This window comes from Oncorhynchus gorbuscha, linkage group LG07 (genome assembly GCF_021184085.1).
Source record: "Oncorhynchus gorbuscha isolate QuinsamMale2020 ecotype Even-year linkage group LG07, OgorEven_v1.0, whole genome shotgun sequence".
In the NCBI taxonomy this organism is placed as follows: Eukaryota; Metazoa; Chordata; class Actinopteri; order Salmoniformes; family Salmonidae; genus Oncorhynchus; species Oncorhynchus gorbuscha.
In genome coordinates, this window is record NC_060179.1 from 31,286,912 (window position 1) to 31,303,833 (window position 16,922).

Sequence of the window (16,922 nt, forward strand, 5' to 3'; positions counted from 1 at the left end):
TGCAAGTGCACCAATAAGCTACCTTGCCATTGTAATAGATATATATATAAGCCTTGTCCAGAACAGAGACAAACCCAGAGCCACTAGGCCCCATAAAATTGTGTAGGTCTGAAAGGATTTGATTGCCTAAGCAATATGGTGAAAACAATTATATCTAGCCTATTCTAGGGTAAAACAAACCAATTGAAAGAAAGTTCAAGCTCATACTTGAACTTTGATACTATTTTTCACATTTTGCAGTCGTTTTTGGGATATGCTGTTGACATCGAAGACACCTTTTACACACTTTTTTCTCACTATAACCTATTCTGTTGAATTCAGTCCTGGGTTCAAATACTATTTTAAATCTTTCAAATACTTTGCAAAGTAACACTGAACACCACTCTCTGAGCCATATGTACACAAAAAAATATAATTCACACATGTTTAATACACACATGAAGTAGGACAGATGTAAACACCCACCTATTTATTATTATTACTATGACTGTTTGTTTCAGCCTACCTGGAGTGCCAAATTAGGCGGGGTTTGTCATTTTAGGACTGTTCCATTGGCCTGATTTCAAACAGTGTTTCAACCCAGGTCTGGTTGGATTATCATTGAAGTCAATCAAATAGAACCTACCAGGAGTGCGAATATAGAAAGTTGTTCCGGTGAGGTGGTGGACCCGTTTGATTGATTTGTCCATCAAAATGACATGATGATGTTATCTGGCACAACTTTGTCACACAGTTGATGTCACAATAGCTCACTCTTAACAACAACGCGGCCAGTCCCGGCGACAGTAACCCCCACGCTTGTTGTAAAAAAAATACTCCTGAATATATACATTAACATTTTATTCAGGTTTTTTAAATTAAAAATAATCCTGTAAATGTTCAACCAATTATTGAGCCCCTGGCGTCAACGTCATCAATTGTAACCTGACACTTAGGCCGGGGGTGGCTTTTAAAATACACTGCATCTGGGTTTACACGAACAGTCAATTTGAAGAGGCTAGAACACACAGCCAGATCTCGGATTAAGGAAAACTTTGTGTATATAAGGTTCTCACAGTGGAGTTGGCTAGGTAGCAGCTGGAAACGAGTCGACTTGAAGTGGTTAATGTTAAACCCTTAGCTAGCTAACTTAGCTCCGGGCCGTTAGCTCACGTAAACAGAATTCAAAAGTATTTGGCCATAACGGATAGTAGTGACTCTGTTGATGCTAGTTAACGTTAGCCCATATACAAAATAACTGAGTCTGATACCTCGGATAGAAAAGAAAGGTAGCTAGTTAGCTAATAATTTCTCAACTAGAGTTTTGTTGTGGAGCTAGCGAGTTAATTTACGTGGCTTGTTGTGGACCTGGTTATTCATTTCAGAACTACTAACGGGGGGCTTGTTGTGCCAGCTAACGACGTTAGTTAGCCCTGGATACGTCGACTGTCCACTCTTTGCAGTTTAAACCACTAACGACATGGGTCTTATATTTGCCAAACTGTGGAGTTTCTTTTGCAATCAAGGTGAGTACTTAGCTATCAGCTAACATTTTTAGCTTGCAAGTAGCTAACGTTAGTTAGTTGGTTGGCTAGCTAACGTTTTTGGTTGCCTGCTGTTCTTCGTCCCGATGTGTAGTTAACGTTATTCCTTGACAATGGCTGCATGCAAAACAACACATAGTAGTGGTCTAGTTAGTTGGCTAACTATTTATTTTAGCTCAATGTTAGGGAGTTACCGTCGGCAACATAATCTAATGGTGGTAGAGGTTCACAGAATCAGCCAGCTAAGGATACTGTTAAAATGTAACGTTAACACTCAAATAGCCACATGTTTGAGAGGAATAATATGCAGTCTGTGGTCCAATTTCGGACTTGCTGTTTAGGCTACTGTTTCTGTTGACTTTGAGAAATGGACACAAGGGACGTGGAAGGATGTGGAAGTCTGTTTGGAGTTTTATAGGGCTAAATGGATAACAAAGACGTGTTGTCATGGCCCTTTCCTGTCTTTTCAATCCTGCAGAGAAGGAACATGTCAATATAATATAATGGAATTGGGCAGAGCCTTAAAAAAAATGTAACTAGGCAAGTCTTTTAAGAACAAATGTTTATTTACAATGACGGCCTAGGAGCAGTAGGTTAACTGCCTTGTTTAGAAACAGAACGACAGGTTTATACCGTGTCCCGCTCGGGGATTCGATTTAGCAACCTTTCAGTACTGGCCGAATGCTCTAACCTCTAGGTTACCTCCCGCCCCCTTAAACCTGGTCCCATATCTGTTTGTGCTCTTTCCAACTACATTTCTCATTGTCAAGCCAAACATTACATTGAGGGACAAGGAGTTGGCATGCTGATAGCACAAACAGACTGGCACTCATGCTAGCCTGGAACAAGATCTGTATACCAATGGAGGTCATCTATAGTAGAACAACTCTCCTACTACTGTCCCGCAATGTTGGGCCATAAAGTAATCCTGTGGAATTGTGTATCCCATTGGCCTAATCCCTCAGTGAGACAGAAAAGGACCAGTGAATTGCTAATCCCAGCCTCCAGTGTGTTAGACTAGAGGACTTTAACAGGTCAAAAAAGTCATTCTGAAATGGATCCATGGCATTCCCACCTGACCCGATATGCATAAATAAATAAAAATAGACCTGTTCCGAATGGACTCGAAGACAGTCTAACCTCTTACGAAAAGACCTGTGGAAAAACAGACCAGTGCTCGTTTAGGTTCGAGAGTAGAAAGAGGGAGCGAGAGAACCCCCAAACTGGGTGCTGCCAGCGACATCAGTAAACGAGCGAACTTGGCGAAATGATCCAGTTACTTGCCCTTAAACTGAAAATATATAGATTTGTTGTTTCAATGTGGAGCATATTCAAAACTTTATAGCCTATTCGATTAGTTTCTACTATCTGAAAACAATTGTCCACCTCACGGTTCAGATGTAGGAGATTTGAGCGCTAAATGCATCAGTATGATATGTATAAAGGAAGGCATAGGTGTCCATTTATTTTTTTAAATAAGTATGAAGGAAGAGCTATAAGAAATATAAAGTGTCGCTGGTTCGCAGTTGTTCAACTTGGTTAAATGCTCGGGGATTTGATCCTGCAACTGTAACAGTATAATTTTAAACCGTGCCCTCGCCCATACCTGGGCGTGAACCAGGGACCTTCTGCACACATCAACAACAGTCACCCACGAAGCGTCGTTACCCATCGCGCCACGAAAGCCGCGGCCCTTGCAGAGCAAGGGGAACCACTACTTCAAGGTCTCAGAGCAAGTGACTTAACCGATTGAAACGCTATTTAGCGCACACCGCTAACTAAGCAAGCCGTTTCACATCCGTTACACAACCTTCCGGTTACTGGCCCAATGCTCTAACCACTTGGTTACCTGGTGCCCCATTATCTAAGCATAATAGCTAGCCATACCAAACCTTCACAGAAGTTCATTTTGATATTACCCTAATAAAGTAATTGTTTACAGGGAAAATACAAACAGGTTGTTATATTGCAGCATTAAATTGAGTTTTGCATCTTGCCCTTTTTTAGTTTTTTCCTTTTCATGGTTTGAGTGCGAGTAGCCCCAGGCCTTCTGATAATTATGTTATATTGCAGCAAACGTAACATTACTCAAAATTTAACTAAATTTGGCCAAAGAAAATGGCTGAACAGAATGAAACAAAACATATTTAAATAACTGATTTAAACCTTGAACAGGCCTATATTGCAGTAATTACCAATAAATGTGAGTGCCTACTGTAGGCCTACCCAACAAATGACAGCAATAGGCAAATGTTCTTTTATAACAGGCCTACTTATAACCTAAATACAGAGCACAAAAGACAGAATTTAATTTGGGCAACAAAATGATACAACGTTTTTGCATATTTCAAGAACTGGTTTATGTTATTAAATAGGCTAATAATAATATACAAAAATAATAAAACAAATGATAATGGGAACCAAAACAAATAGGTTAGAAAACTGCATCAAACCTGAATAGTGAGTTCCATTTGGCCAATGTTCTTATCTTTTTCCACTACAATATTAAACTTGTCCCTGAGGACATTGCTCCATCGCTCTCTCTCAGCAGCAGGCGGACGTGAGGCGAGCAGCCGGAATCACTTTCAGCTGGACAGAAGCTATACGTTTTTGAGTTGCAGTTGGCTGACAACGATAAAGCTTGTGCGGTTCTTGTCTGTCTCACCCACATTAAATTTAAGAGGACTGGTCCAGATGACAAATCAATTTTAATTGCACAGATCCGTGGCAATTTTATATCAGATCCGAGAGACAAGTCAGAATTTACAATTTTGGGGGCTTAGAACTCTACCAGTTTCACTCACATCAACAGAGTTAATGGTAGTGAGATTACTACTAGGATGGATGCTTGTGGAATGTGCATTCTGGACCACTTCCATCATGGTGTTTGTCATATTGAAAATGTTTGATTTTGTTTGAATGGAAAATATAGCGTTCACACCAGTCCATGGATATGGAAATGTTGGATAGTGTTCTTTGCATGTAATAAAGTCTCAACTCTCTCTGTGAGCGTTTTTTGGCCGGGCCAACCCACATCCACAACAAGGTAGCTATCCTCTCAGGAAGCAATAGCTGTGGAACATCTGACGACATCATCTGTTGTGTGCCAAAGCCTGTCAAAGTCATCAGCCTTCTGATAGTACTACCTTCCTCCTTGTGGGCTTCAAAGGTGAAGTCCCCTATGGGGGATATTCTAACACAGACGTGCCAACTTTGATTCAGGCTTTGGTCTGCCAGCCACCTCTGTATGACAGTGGAGTGTTAAAGGCCCTAAAGCAACACAGAAGCTAAATACCCTGTATGGTGATTTTGGGGGGGTGGGCTACTTGCACTTGTGTTAGGCCAGCTAAAGCTAGGAGCTAAGCTAAGAGAGAATTTGCTTGAAGAGGTAGGCTAATTAGCTTTGAAAATGGCTCTGGTGTGAAGTTTCCCATAGGTACAGATCTAGGATCAGCTTCCCCTCCCTTAATCTTAGTGTGGCAAGAAGGTAGTGTATCTTGGGAAGGGAAACTGTAACCTGTGCACACTTTCTTTGTTGCAGAACACAAGGTGATTATTGTCGGGTTGGACAATGCTGGAAAAACCACCATACTGTACCAATTGTGAGTACTTAAAAAAATGTTTTAACCTTTATTTAACTACGCAAGTCTGTTAAGAACAAATTCTTATTTACAATGACGGCCAGACGCTGGACCAATTGTGCTCCGCCCTATGGGACTCAAAATTACATCTAGATGTGATACAGCCTGGATTAGAACCAGGGACACTTCTTACCCTGCGATGCAGTGCCTTAGACCACTGCGCCACTCGAGACTACTACAATTTCCTCCCTCTTGTCTACTGTCTCCATGTATCTTCAACTAAAACTCAATAGTTTTTCTATGTCTAGGGAAAACTCCTAGCCATCCTACTAATGATAGTTGCTCTCTGAGGTAGATGACTGCAACGTTTTTGTAACTTCCTCCTCAGTCTGATGAACGAGGTGGTCCATACCTCGCCCACCATCGGGAGTAATGTGGAGGAGATAGTGGTGAAGAACACCCACTTCCTCATGTGGGACATCGGGGGACAGGAGTCTCTCCGCTCCTCATGGAACACCTATTACTCCAACACAGAGGTAAGTTACACCCACCACCCCAACATACTCTACTCACCCAGTGGCCAGTGCTGTACGTTTTAGTGGTAGCAGACAGACGGTGCATAAAGGTCCAGTGGTGTGTGTTGTAAATAGTGGGGCTCCTAATCCCTAATAGATGCTGTCAGAGAGGGGAACAAAAGTATTACCCAGCTGCCGTGTTTGTTCAGAGCACAGACGGACCAAAGGGGCGTCCCCGGGTTCAAAGGTCTCGCTGACAGAGGCCTGTCTGAAAGACACGTTTTGCCTCAGCAGCTTATGGTAAGAGTGAGGGGAAGAGGAGGATGAGGGATGTGGCTCTTCATTGGAGCTCTGTTTTAAAACCCCCCCAGTAGGACTCTTCAAACCGTATCACACACTCTTGCCAATTCTGGAACCTGACATCTGCTAGGCTCTGTCCACATGCTCACTTCAGCACAAACACTGCATCCACATCTGCTATGCTCTCTGAACGATACACAATGAGTCATTAGCATGCTAGCCACCAGCCCCGGAGCAAGCCCAATTGTGAGGGTCTCCGCTCGGAAATATCCACCCACCATGTTTCACTGTACCTGTTCTAAATGGCATCTGAAAAGATGAAGTGTCCTATTGAATCTATTGGCTTCTATGGAAGTCATCAGTTTGTTTCACCAGCCATCTGTGCTCTCTCTGTAACTTGTCTGTTGCTGTACTTGTCTTCCCAGTCGCACGTTGCCAATCATTCCAAATCCCTCTCACTCAACGAGTCCGAGCATAGTGTCTTGCTGGTGATAAATCTAATGGCCGTGTCCAAAATCTGTCTTGCCTAGTACTTATTTAAACTGTGTACTTTGTAATAATGTTACTGTAGTGAACAAAATATAAACACAACATACAACAATTGCAAAGATTTTACTGAGTTCATAACAAAGTCAGCAAATCAAAATAAATTAGGTCCTAATCTATGGATTTCACGTGAATGGGAATAGAGATGCATCTGTTGGTCACAGATACCTTAAAAAAAAAAAAAAAAAAAGAAGTAGGGCTGTGGCTCAGAACCAGTCTGTATCTGGCCACCATCTACCTCATGCAGTGTGACACATCTCCTTCGCATAGAGTTGATCAGGTTGTTGATTGTGGAATGTTGTCCCAGTCATCTTAAATGGATGTGGGAAGTTGCTGGAACTGGAACACGCTGTCATACATGTTGACCCAGAGCATCCCAAACATGCTCAATGTGTGACATGTCTGAGTTTACAGGCCATGGCAGAACTGGGACATTTTCAGCTTCCAGGAATTGTGTACAGATCCTTGTGACATGAGGCCGTGCATTATCATGCTGAAACATGGTGATTGAGGCAAATGAATGGCACGAACAATGGGCCTCAGGATCTCGTCACGCTTTTCACTCTGCATCGATAAAATGCAATTGTGTTCGTTGTCCGTAGCTTATGCCTGCCCATAACATAACCCCATTTTTTTTTGGTCATTTTTATTAGGCTCCCCGTTAGCTAATGCTATAACGCTAGCTAATCTTTCAGTGGTCCAAGACCAATTAATGAGACATTAAACAATTACAAATCAAGACTTCAAACATTTAACAAGTAGACAATACAGACAATTTAAAATGCCTAACATTCAGCTGATGCCTTCTATTTCCTGTCCAGTCATATGGTCTATCGCATTTGATGTTCTTGTGTAGTTGTGTGTGACAACTGCACATTTTAGAGAGTCCTTTTATTGTCCCCAGCACAACAGGCACATGTGTTATGATAATGCTGTTTAATCAGCTTCTTGATATGCAAAATCTTTGGGCTCCTAAGTGGCTCAGCGGTCTAAGACACTGCATCTCTTTGCAAGAGGCGTTACCAAAGTCCCTGGTTCGAATCCAGGCTGTATCACATCCGTGATTGGGAGTTCCATAGGGTGGCACAATTGGCCCAGCATCTGGGTTTGGCTGGGGTAGGCAGTCATTGTACATTTTGTTTTTAACTGCCTTGCCAAGTTACATTTAAAAAATCTGGCAGGTGGATTATCTTGGCAAAGGAGAAATGCTCACCATCAGGGATGTAAACCAATTTGTGCTCAATTTCTGGGATCTTTTATTTCAGCTCATGAAACATGGGACCAACGTTTGACCTTTTATATGTTTGTTCAGTGTACATACGATTTCGAACATACTGTTTAGTGAAAAAGTATGCAGCAAGAAACAAATAAACATAAATACTCATCTATACTGAGAAGGTGTGATCTAATGCACAATCGCGCATGAATAGAGTACCCCTATTCTTATCAGCTGTTGTCAAACACGGGTGGGTGTGAAAAGACTATTCTCTTCCTCAAGGGTGCAACGAAGTCTCCTAGATGAAAAGCTGAAATGAGTATGACATCCTGGAATTTTTGAAGCATACATTTTTTCTAAATATCATATACTATCTATTTCCGCACACCTGAAAGCCTACTATTTACTACGCAATGTCTAATTTCCTCTTGCAGGATTTCTAAAGTGATTTCAGTTGACATTTTCTGTCTCCTGTAATTCCCAGTTTATCATCTTGGTGGTGGACAGCACAGACCGAGAGAGGCTGGTGATCTCTAAAGAGGAGCTCTATAAGATGTTGGCTCATGAGGTTTGTATATTAACCCCCCAGTACTCTGACCTTCATTCGTATGCATGCTGGCACACAAAACTGGTGGGAAACCATACAGAACTAGTCTTAACTCTGTAATTGATTATTATTATTTTGCTAGCCTAAAAAAAACAAGGAGCTTGTCTCACAAGTCCACATGAATGATTCCTAGTTCCCTCCGTCACATTGTTTAGGGGAAGTTTCCAATGTGCTTGGTTGCGTCCCAAATGGTGCCCTTTTCCCTATATAGTGCCATATGGCTCTAGTCAAAATGAATGCACTAAAAAGGGAATAGAGTGCCAGTTGGGACACATGTTGTAGTGGAAGTTAATTGTTCTCTTTGCCCCTTCTTTCTTCCCAGGACCTAAGAAAGGCAGCTTTGTTGATATTTGCCAACAAGCAGGATATGAAGGACTGCATGTCGGCGGCGGAAATCTCCAAATACCTCACCCTCAGCTCCATCAAAGACCACCCCTGGCACATCCAGTCGTGCTGCGCACTCACAGGAGAAGGGTGAGAGGGGCCTTGGCATCACGCGAACACACACACAACCTTAACACTGTCCCGTTCCTTTCTATAGCCTATGTGATACGCCTCTTAACATTACTTCTTCTGAAACTTCAAAAGGGATCTGCAACTTAGACTGTCTTTTTTTATTTTCAGCTTATGCCAGGGCCTGGAGTGGATGACCTCGAGGGCGGGACTAAGATAGCCCCTTCTCCCTCGTTGGATGTTGAACTGACTGACTACCGTTCTCACCTATCTGGTGGTATCTCAGCCTCTCCCTATTGAACCATTTTTTTTGTTTTTAAGAAGCCAATTTTGAGCTCAAGGCTGCACGGGAAGCAAGTGTTGCGTCTCTCCCTGCTACATCAACTTGACCTCACCTGGGTTGTGTTCATTCAGCACCAAACAGAAGAAAACAAACCAAAACAGGGAGGGACTTCCAGAACTTGTCCAATTAGAAATGCTCCTTTCCATTGTCCTTTGCACAACGTTTTTGCTACGTTGTGCTGTAATGAATACCACACTATTATAAGGTCCTTGTTAACTGGACCCTCTTACTAAACCACATGGACTTTTTGCTACCTGGATGTGATCAAGCTGATGGTAAACTGCAGTAGAACCACAGCCAGAAAGAACACTTCTCCTCTAAGACTGGAATACTAAGTGTCCACTTGAAGCGATGGACACACCATCACCACTACATATCATGATTATATATCATAATGCCATATTAGGACCTGGATTAACATTTCGGTTTCTTGAATGTTCTGTGCGGAAGTGTTTCATCAATCATGTATTAATTTGTCTGTCTATTTTGATGCCTACTATACAGAGGCCTACACCAAACAGTGTTTACCTACTCACTTACGGTAGTCAGGTTAACTTACTTAGTTGGGGAAAGGAAGGGGTTTATCATGGTGAATGGACACTGGGTAGTATCAGTAACACAATGGTATTCTATGTTGGTTACAGGAGTGGAAGTCTGTTACAATACACATGTTTTGGTTTAGGCCTATGTGTGCAGGATGGCATGTTCAAGATGTTAACTACTTTTTGGTGTTTTTTTAAAAATTTTATTTCGTGGTGAGTTGTCGTCGGGGCTTATTATACATGTTCAGAGGGTTCTGTTCATAAGTAGTGCACTATATAGGGTGCCGTTTGGGATGCACACTGGGTACAACATTTACATTTAAGTCATTTAGCAGACGCTCTTATCAAGCCTCGTGGTGCTTGTTTCTTTGACTGTGGGAGCCACTGTATTATTGGGAATAGTCGTATTGCATTTGACTTCTCAAGCGAATGTCGCTGGGATCTGTTTTTCTTAGCACTCATTCACACCGGAAACAAATGCGGTGCTAACTAGTGCTGAGCGATCAACCAAAATGTTGTTTATTTTTTGTTTTTTAAACCGCTAATTGACCTACGTTGGTTCAATTATTTGAATTCCATGTCATTTTTCCCTGTGAGCTCAATGCACACATTTCAGTTTCTCCACAGATAAATCCGATCAAGCCCAATCTGCGACGTATTTTCCAACAGGCCAATATTCATAGTTTAGTGCAGAAAACGTGATAATTAACTACAATGACCATTATGCATAATCCTACGTTTCATTTTTTTTCCTGTTTACTCCTGCTATGTTAGGTTAGTGTGGGGCAGACACTTAGACCGAGAAATGCATGATCAAGAGGGATAGAGAGCAGTTGCTCCGTGAGGTATCTCTACCTGAAAATACATTTATCTGAGTGATTGATAGTATGCCTTATTTCCATTGAAGAACTACTAAAATAGTGTGTTTTTTTTTTGTCAGACAGCATAGGCAGCAGCTCTATAGAGATGAGGAGATTTGGAATTAAAGTCATCAAATAAAACATGTAATATACAGAATTAAATATTTTTAAGTAATAAATTAAGTGATGTGCAGTAAATTGGCAGGCACTACTGATAATGGGAATTTTAATCATTGTTTTCTGTTAACATTTAACCCACAGTGCATTTAATGTTAAAATTGTATCAACTGAAAACTGTGATTATTGAAAAATAATAATCAAACCGAAACCATACAGACCTCAAATGCGGTAATCGCTCGGCACTAGTGCCAACCAACCACTACCGTGGTAATATCAGTGTTCAAAGCTCAAGTTTCATAACAGTATTGTACACATGTCGATGCAGCATTTTGATTAGATTATTTTAGCATTTTGTGTTTATACATCTCAAGTATGTGTTGAGATATCGAACTGAGCAGGTCATTAATTGCAGCTACATTTGTTAGTGTATCACCTTATTCTGACAGAAATTACTCCTGAGAGTTAAAGTAGCCTGAGTGTCAGTCTGTCTGTGCTATCACGCCACCTTGTTTTAGCTTGACAAGGACATCAATGGAGTTTGCAAAAGCACTAATGGATCTGGGACCAAGCAAGCGTTAGATATATGGTAGTCTTTGTGCATTTTTGACTGCAGTGTGTCGGAACATGCCGTTCAGTCCCCATCCGCTTATGTTGCGTACCCTCAAAACAGCTAGCCTGATCCCAGATTTGTTTGGATTTTAGCCAACCTCTCTAGTTCGAGATATTGGCTGAAGCACACAGGTCTGGGACCAGGCTACTGACAGGCCTCAAAAGGAGTTAGGGCTTCTCCTGTGTCAAATGTGCCACATGTCAGACAGACTCGCATGTGAATGAATGGGATGTTGATGCTCTTCTTGTGTCTGAATGTCTGTCTGCTTGCTCTGACAATATTTGATCCCTTAGCCCCATTCCACAATCTTACTCATTGTGGCTGGAACCACTAAATTGATCCTAAATTGGCACTCCTACTCTGAGAAGCATGCTACATATGGCCTCTCACCACCAGGATTTGTTACAACATTGGCCTGATGGGTGAGTTCTTTTAAATAGCTAACAGATCTATGCACGTGTCACTTTGCAGGTGTGTGTGTGTGGTGAAGTCGAGGAAACAACTTCAGTCTTTTTCATTGGGACTAGATTCAGAGTAGCTCAGGGTCCGGTTTCCCCAAAGTACCTTAAGGCTACGTTCCTCATTAGGACCTTCGTGGGAGCATTGTTAAATCTCCAAGCTGTTTCCCAAAACCACCGTTTTAATAAAGCTGCTCTTAAACACTTATTTAACGACGACATCAGGCCACCCACTTTTAGAACAGCTAAGTACGTCGTTAGATGCTTTCTTTTGCCCTTCTGCATGACTTTAAAAGATAAATACAGTATAGGCTACAGACCTAATATACTGTATTTGAATATATAGCTAATTGTAGACTAGCCTTCCGTCTAATATTTGCCAAATCTTGATTTGGTGCGTTTTATAGGGTAAACATTAGAATAAGCCGCCTCAATATTTGTAGCCATAGACAATAAATAACATCTCTCTAGGAGCTGATCCCTCGTCAGTAATTCTAATGTTAAGATTGGAAAGGCAGAACGCTGCTCCGAGAAGGGCAGTAATCAACACAGGCCTCAATGCACTTATTGAACGTACTCTGTGTGGTGGTTTGTGAAAAGCATGTTATAGCTTTGACTGTTGTAGGGAAGATTTAAAATGGTCATAAGCCTAAGTTTCAGTGGGAAACTGGGCCCTGGTCCATCGCGTGACAAGTTACAAAGAGCAGTGGCGTCCACCCTGGTCCGGGAGAGTATCTGAGTCCACTGGTTTTAATTGACACACAGTTAGCATTATGTGAAACCGATGGACCCAGGATGTGTCCCAAATAGGGAATATGGAGCCATATAGTGTGCTACTGTCAGAGTGCCATTTGGAATTGGGACACATACCCAGTCTCTTCAGAATCATAGTGCATTCCATTGGTATCTAGTGCTTTATACTCTCAAAGTGGAATGGTCAGACACTTAAATCAGGATGATAATGACATGTATGATCTGGGTTGCACATTTCAGTTTTATTTTTAAATAAAATATTGTATTTTGAAATGTGAATCTGGTTTGTTCACTGACTAGGCTGAGAAGGCTGCGATTTGCTTTTCAATGTTTCAGGCATCCACAGCTGGCTGCCAGAAGTCTCATACTGTTTGTACCCTCTCATGGGTGAAGACCTGATGAACATATGAGGACATCTGCAGAGACCCTTCTCAGAACAGAGAACCTAGCAGCTGTCATGACCAAGGGTGCATTTACACAGGCAGCCCAATTCTGATATTTCTTTCACTAATTGGTATTTTGACCAATCAGATCTGAAAAAGCTCTGATTGGTTAAAACACTAATTAGTGGGGAAAAAGATCAGCATTGGGCTGCCTGTGTATGCTATCATCTGGTGTGTTGCACCGCCATAATAAAGTAAGCATAGCACTGACTGTTGAGAAAACATTGTTTTTAATGTTATTATATATATATATATATACAATAAACTCAGCAACAAAAAAAAGGGTCCTGAAAAAGGAACCGTCTTTCAAAGATAATTAGTAAAAATCCAAATAACAGATCTTCACTGTAAAGGGTTTAAACACTGTTTTCCATGCTTGTTCAATGAACCATAACTAATTAATGAACATGCACCTGTGGAACGGTTAAGACCCTAACAGCTTACAGACGGTAGGCAATTAAGGTCACAGTTGTGAAAGCCTAGGACACTTAGGCCTTTCTACTGACTCTGGAAAAACACCAAAAGAAAGATGCCCAGGGTCCCTGTTCATCTGCGTGAACGTGCCTTAGGCGTGCTGCAAGGAGGCATGAGGACTGCAGATGTGGCCTGGTCAATAAATTGCAATGTCCGTACTGTGAGAAGCTTAAGACAGCGCTACAGAGAGACAGGACGGACAGCTGATCGCTCTTGCAGTGGCAGACCACGTGTAACAACACCTGCACAGGATTGGTACATCTGAATATCACACCTGCGGGACAGGTACAGGATGGCAACAACAACTGCCCGAGTTACACCAGGAACGCAGAATCCCTCCATCAGTGCTCAGACTTTCCGTAATAGGCTGAGAGAGCCTGCACTGAGGGCTTGTAGGCCTGTTGTAAAGGCAGGTCCTCACCAGACATCACCGGCAACAACGTCGCCTATGGGTACAAACCCATCGTTGCTGGACCAGACAAGACTGGCAAAAAGTGCTCTTCACTGAAGAGTCGTGGTTTTGTCTCACCAGGGTGATGGTCGGATTCGCGTTTATTACATTTACATTTACATTTAAGTCATTTAGCAGACGCTCTTATCCAGAGCGACTTACAAATTGGTGCATTCACCTTATGACATCCAGTGGAACAACCACTTTACAATAGTGCATCTAAATATTTTAAGGGGGGGGTGAGAAGGATTACTTTATCCTATCCTAGGTATTCCTTAAAGAGGTGGGGTTTCAAGTGTCTCCGGAAGGTGGTGATTGACTCCGCTGTCCTGGCGTCGTGAGGGAGTTTGTTCCACCATTGGGGAGCCAGAGCAGCGAACAGTTTTGACTGAGCTGAGCGGGAACTGTACTTCCTCAGTGGTAGGGAGGCGAGCAGGCCAGAGGTGGATGAACGCAGTGCCCTTATTTGGGTGTAGGGCCTGATCAGAGCCTGGAGGTACTGAGGTGCCGTTCCCCTCACAGCTCCGTAGGCAAGCACCATGGTCTTGTAGCGGATGCGAGCTTCAACTGGAAGCCAGTGGAGAGAGCGGAGGAGCGGGGTGACGTGAGAGAACTTGGGAAGGTTGAACACTAGACGGGCTGCGGCGTTCTGGATGAGTTGTAGGGGTTTAATGGCGCAGGCAGGGAGCCCAGCCAACAGCGAGTTGCAGTAATCCAGACGGGAGATGACAAGTGCCTGGATTAGGACCTGCGCCGCTTCCTGTGTGAGGCAGGGTCGTACTCTGCGGATGTTGTAGAGCATGAACCTACAGGAACGGGCCACCGCCTTGATGTTAGTTGAGAACGACAGTTTGTTGTCCAGGATCACGCCAAGGTTCTTAGCGCTCTGGGAGGAGGACACAATGGAGTTGTCAACCGTGATGGCGAGATCATGGAACGGGCAGTCCTTCCCCGGGAGGAAGAGCAGCTCCGTCTTGCCGAAGTTCAGCTTGAGGTGGTGATCCGTCATCCACACTGATATGTCTGCCAGACATGCAGAGATGCGATTCGCCACCTGGTCATCAGAAGGGGGAAAGGAGAAGATTAATTGTGTGTCGTCTGCATAGCAATGATAGGAGAGACCATGTGAGGTTATGACAGAGCCAAGTGACTTGGTGTATAGCGAGAATAGGAGAGGGCCTAGAACAGAGCCCTGGGGGACACCAGTGGTGAGAGCGCGTGGTGAGGAGACAGATTCTCGCCACGCCACCTGGTAGGAGCGACCTGTCAGGTAGGACGCAATCCAAGCGTGGGCCGCGCCGGAGATGCCCAACTCGGAGAGGGTGGAGAGGAGGATCTGATGGTTCACAGTATCGAAGGCAGCCGATAGGTCTAGAAGGATGAGAGCAGAGGAGAGAGAGTTAGCTTTAGCGGTGCGGAGCGCCTCCGTGATACAGAGAAGAGCAGTCTCAGTTGAATGACTAGTCTTGAAACCTGACTGATTTGGATCAAGAAGGTCATTCTGAGAGAGATAGCGGGAGAGCTGACCAAGGACGGCACGTTCAAGAGTTTTGGAGAGAAAAGAAAGAAGGGATACTGGTCTGTAGTTGTTGACATCGGAGGGATCGAGTGTAGGTTTTTTCAGAAGGGGTGCAACTCTCGCTCTCTTGAAGACGGAAGGGACGTAGCCAGCGGTCAGGGATAAGTTGATGAGCGAGGTGAGGTAAGGGAGAAGGTCTCCGGAAATGGTCTGGAGAAGAGAGGAGGGGATAGGGTCGAGCGGGCAGGTTGTTGGGCGGCCGGCCGTCACAAGACGCGAGATTTCATCTGGAGAGAGAGGGAGAAAGAGGTCAGAGCACAGGGTAGGGCAGTGTGAGCAGAACCAGCGGTGTTGTTTGACTTAGCAAACGAGGATCGGATGTCGTCGATCTTCTTTTCAAAATGGTTGACGAAGTCATCTGCAGAGAGGGAGGAGGGGGGAGGGGGAGGAGGATTCAGGAGGGAGGAGAATGTGGCAAAGAGCTTCCTAGGGTTAGAGGCAGATGCTTGGAATTTAGAGTGGTAGAAAGTGGCTTTAGCAGCAGAGACAGAGGAGGAAAATGTAGAGAGGAGGGAGTGAAAGGATGCCAGGTCCGCAGGGAGGCGAGTTTTCCTCCATTTCCGCTCGGCCTTCCGGAGCCCTGTTCTGTGAGCTCGCATTGAGTCGTCAAGCCACGGAGCGGGAGGGGAGGACCGAGCCGGCCTGGAAGATAGGGGACATAGAGAGTCAAAGGATGCAGAAAGGGAGGAGAGGAGGGTTGAGGAGGCAGAATCAGGAGATAGGTTGGAGAAGGTTTGAGCAGAGGGAAGAGATGATAGGATGGAAGAGGAGAGAGTAGCGGGGGAGAGGGAGCGAAGGTTGGGACGGCGCGATACCATCCGAGTAGGGGCAGTGTGGGAAGTGTTGGATGAGAGCGAGAGGGAAAAGGATACAAGGTAGTGGTCGGAGACTTGGAGGGGAGTTGCAATGAGGTTAGTGGAAGAACAGCATCTAGTAAAGATGAGGTCGAGCGTATTGCCTGCCTTGTGAGTAGGGGGAAGGTGAGAGGGTGAGGTCAAAAGAGGAGAGGAGTGGAAAGAAGGAGGCAGAGAGGAATGAGTCAAAGGTAGACGTGGGGAGGTTAAAGTCGCCCAGAACTGTGAGAGGTGAGCCGTCCTCAGGAAAGGAGCTTATCAAGGCATCAAGCTCATTGATGAACTCTCCGAGGGGACCTGGAGGGCGATAAATGATAAGGATGTTAAGCTTGAAAGGGCTGGTAACTGTGACAGCATGAAATTCAAAGGAGGCGATAGACAGATGGGTAAGGGGAGAAAGAGAGAATGACCACATGGGAGAGATAAGGATCCCTATGCCACCACCCCGCTGACCAGAAGCTCTCGGGGTGTGCGAGAACACGTGGGCGGACGAAGAGAGAGCAGTAGGAGTAGCAGTGTTATCTGTGGTGATCCATGTTTCTGTCAGTGCCAAGAAGTTGAGGGACTGGAGGGAGGCATAGGCTGAGATGAACTCTGCCTTGTTGGCTGCAGATCGGCAGTTCCAGAGGCTACCGGAGACCTGGAACTCCATGTGGGTCGTGCGCGCTGGGACCACCAGATTAGGGTGGCAGCG

The 16,922-nt window shown here is 44.0% G+C and overlaps 1 protein-coding gene across 1 annotated transcript; it reads left to right on the forward strand.

Moving 5' to 3' along the window:
* The first annotated feature begins 939 nt into the window (after positions 1-939).
* Positions 940-12,700, forward strand: arl8 (ADP-ribosylation factor-like 8). The gene is made up of 7 exons (XM_046356185.1): positions 940-1,268; positions 1,365-1,505; positions 5,065-5,125; positions 5,493-5,640; positions 8,166-8,249; positions 8,611-8,762; positions 8,913-12,700. The coding sequence occupies exons 2-7, from the start codon at positions 1,460-1,462 to the stop codon at positions 8,959-8,961; spliced, it is 540 nt and encodes a 179-aa protein (XP_046212141.1). The 5' UTR covers positions 940-1,268; positions 1,365-1,459; the 3' UTR covers positions 8,962-12,700.
* The last annotated feature ends 4,222 nt before the right edge of the window (positions 12,701-16,922 follow it).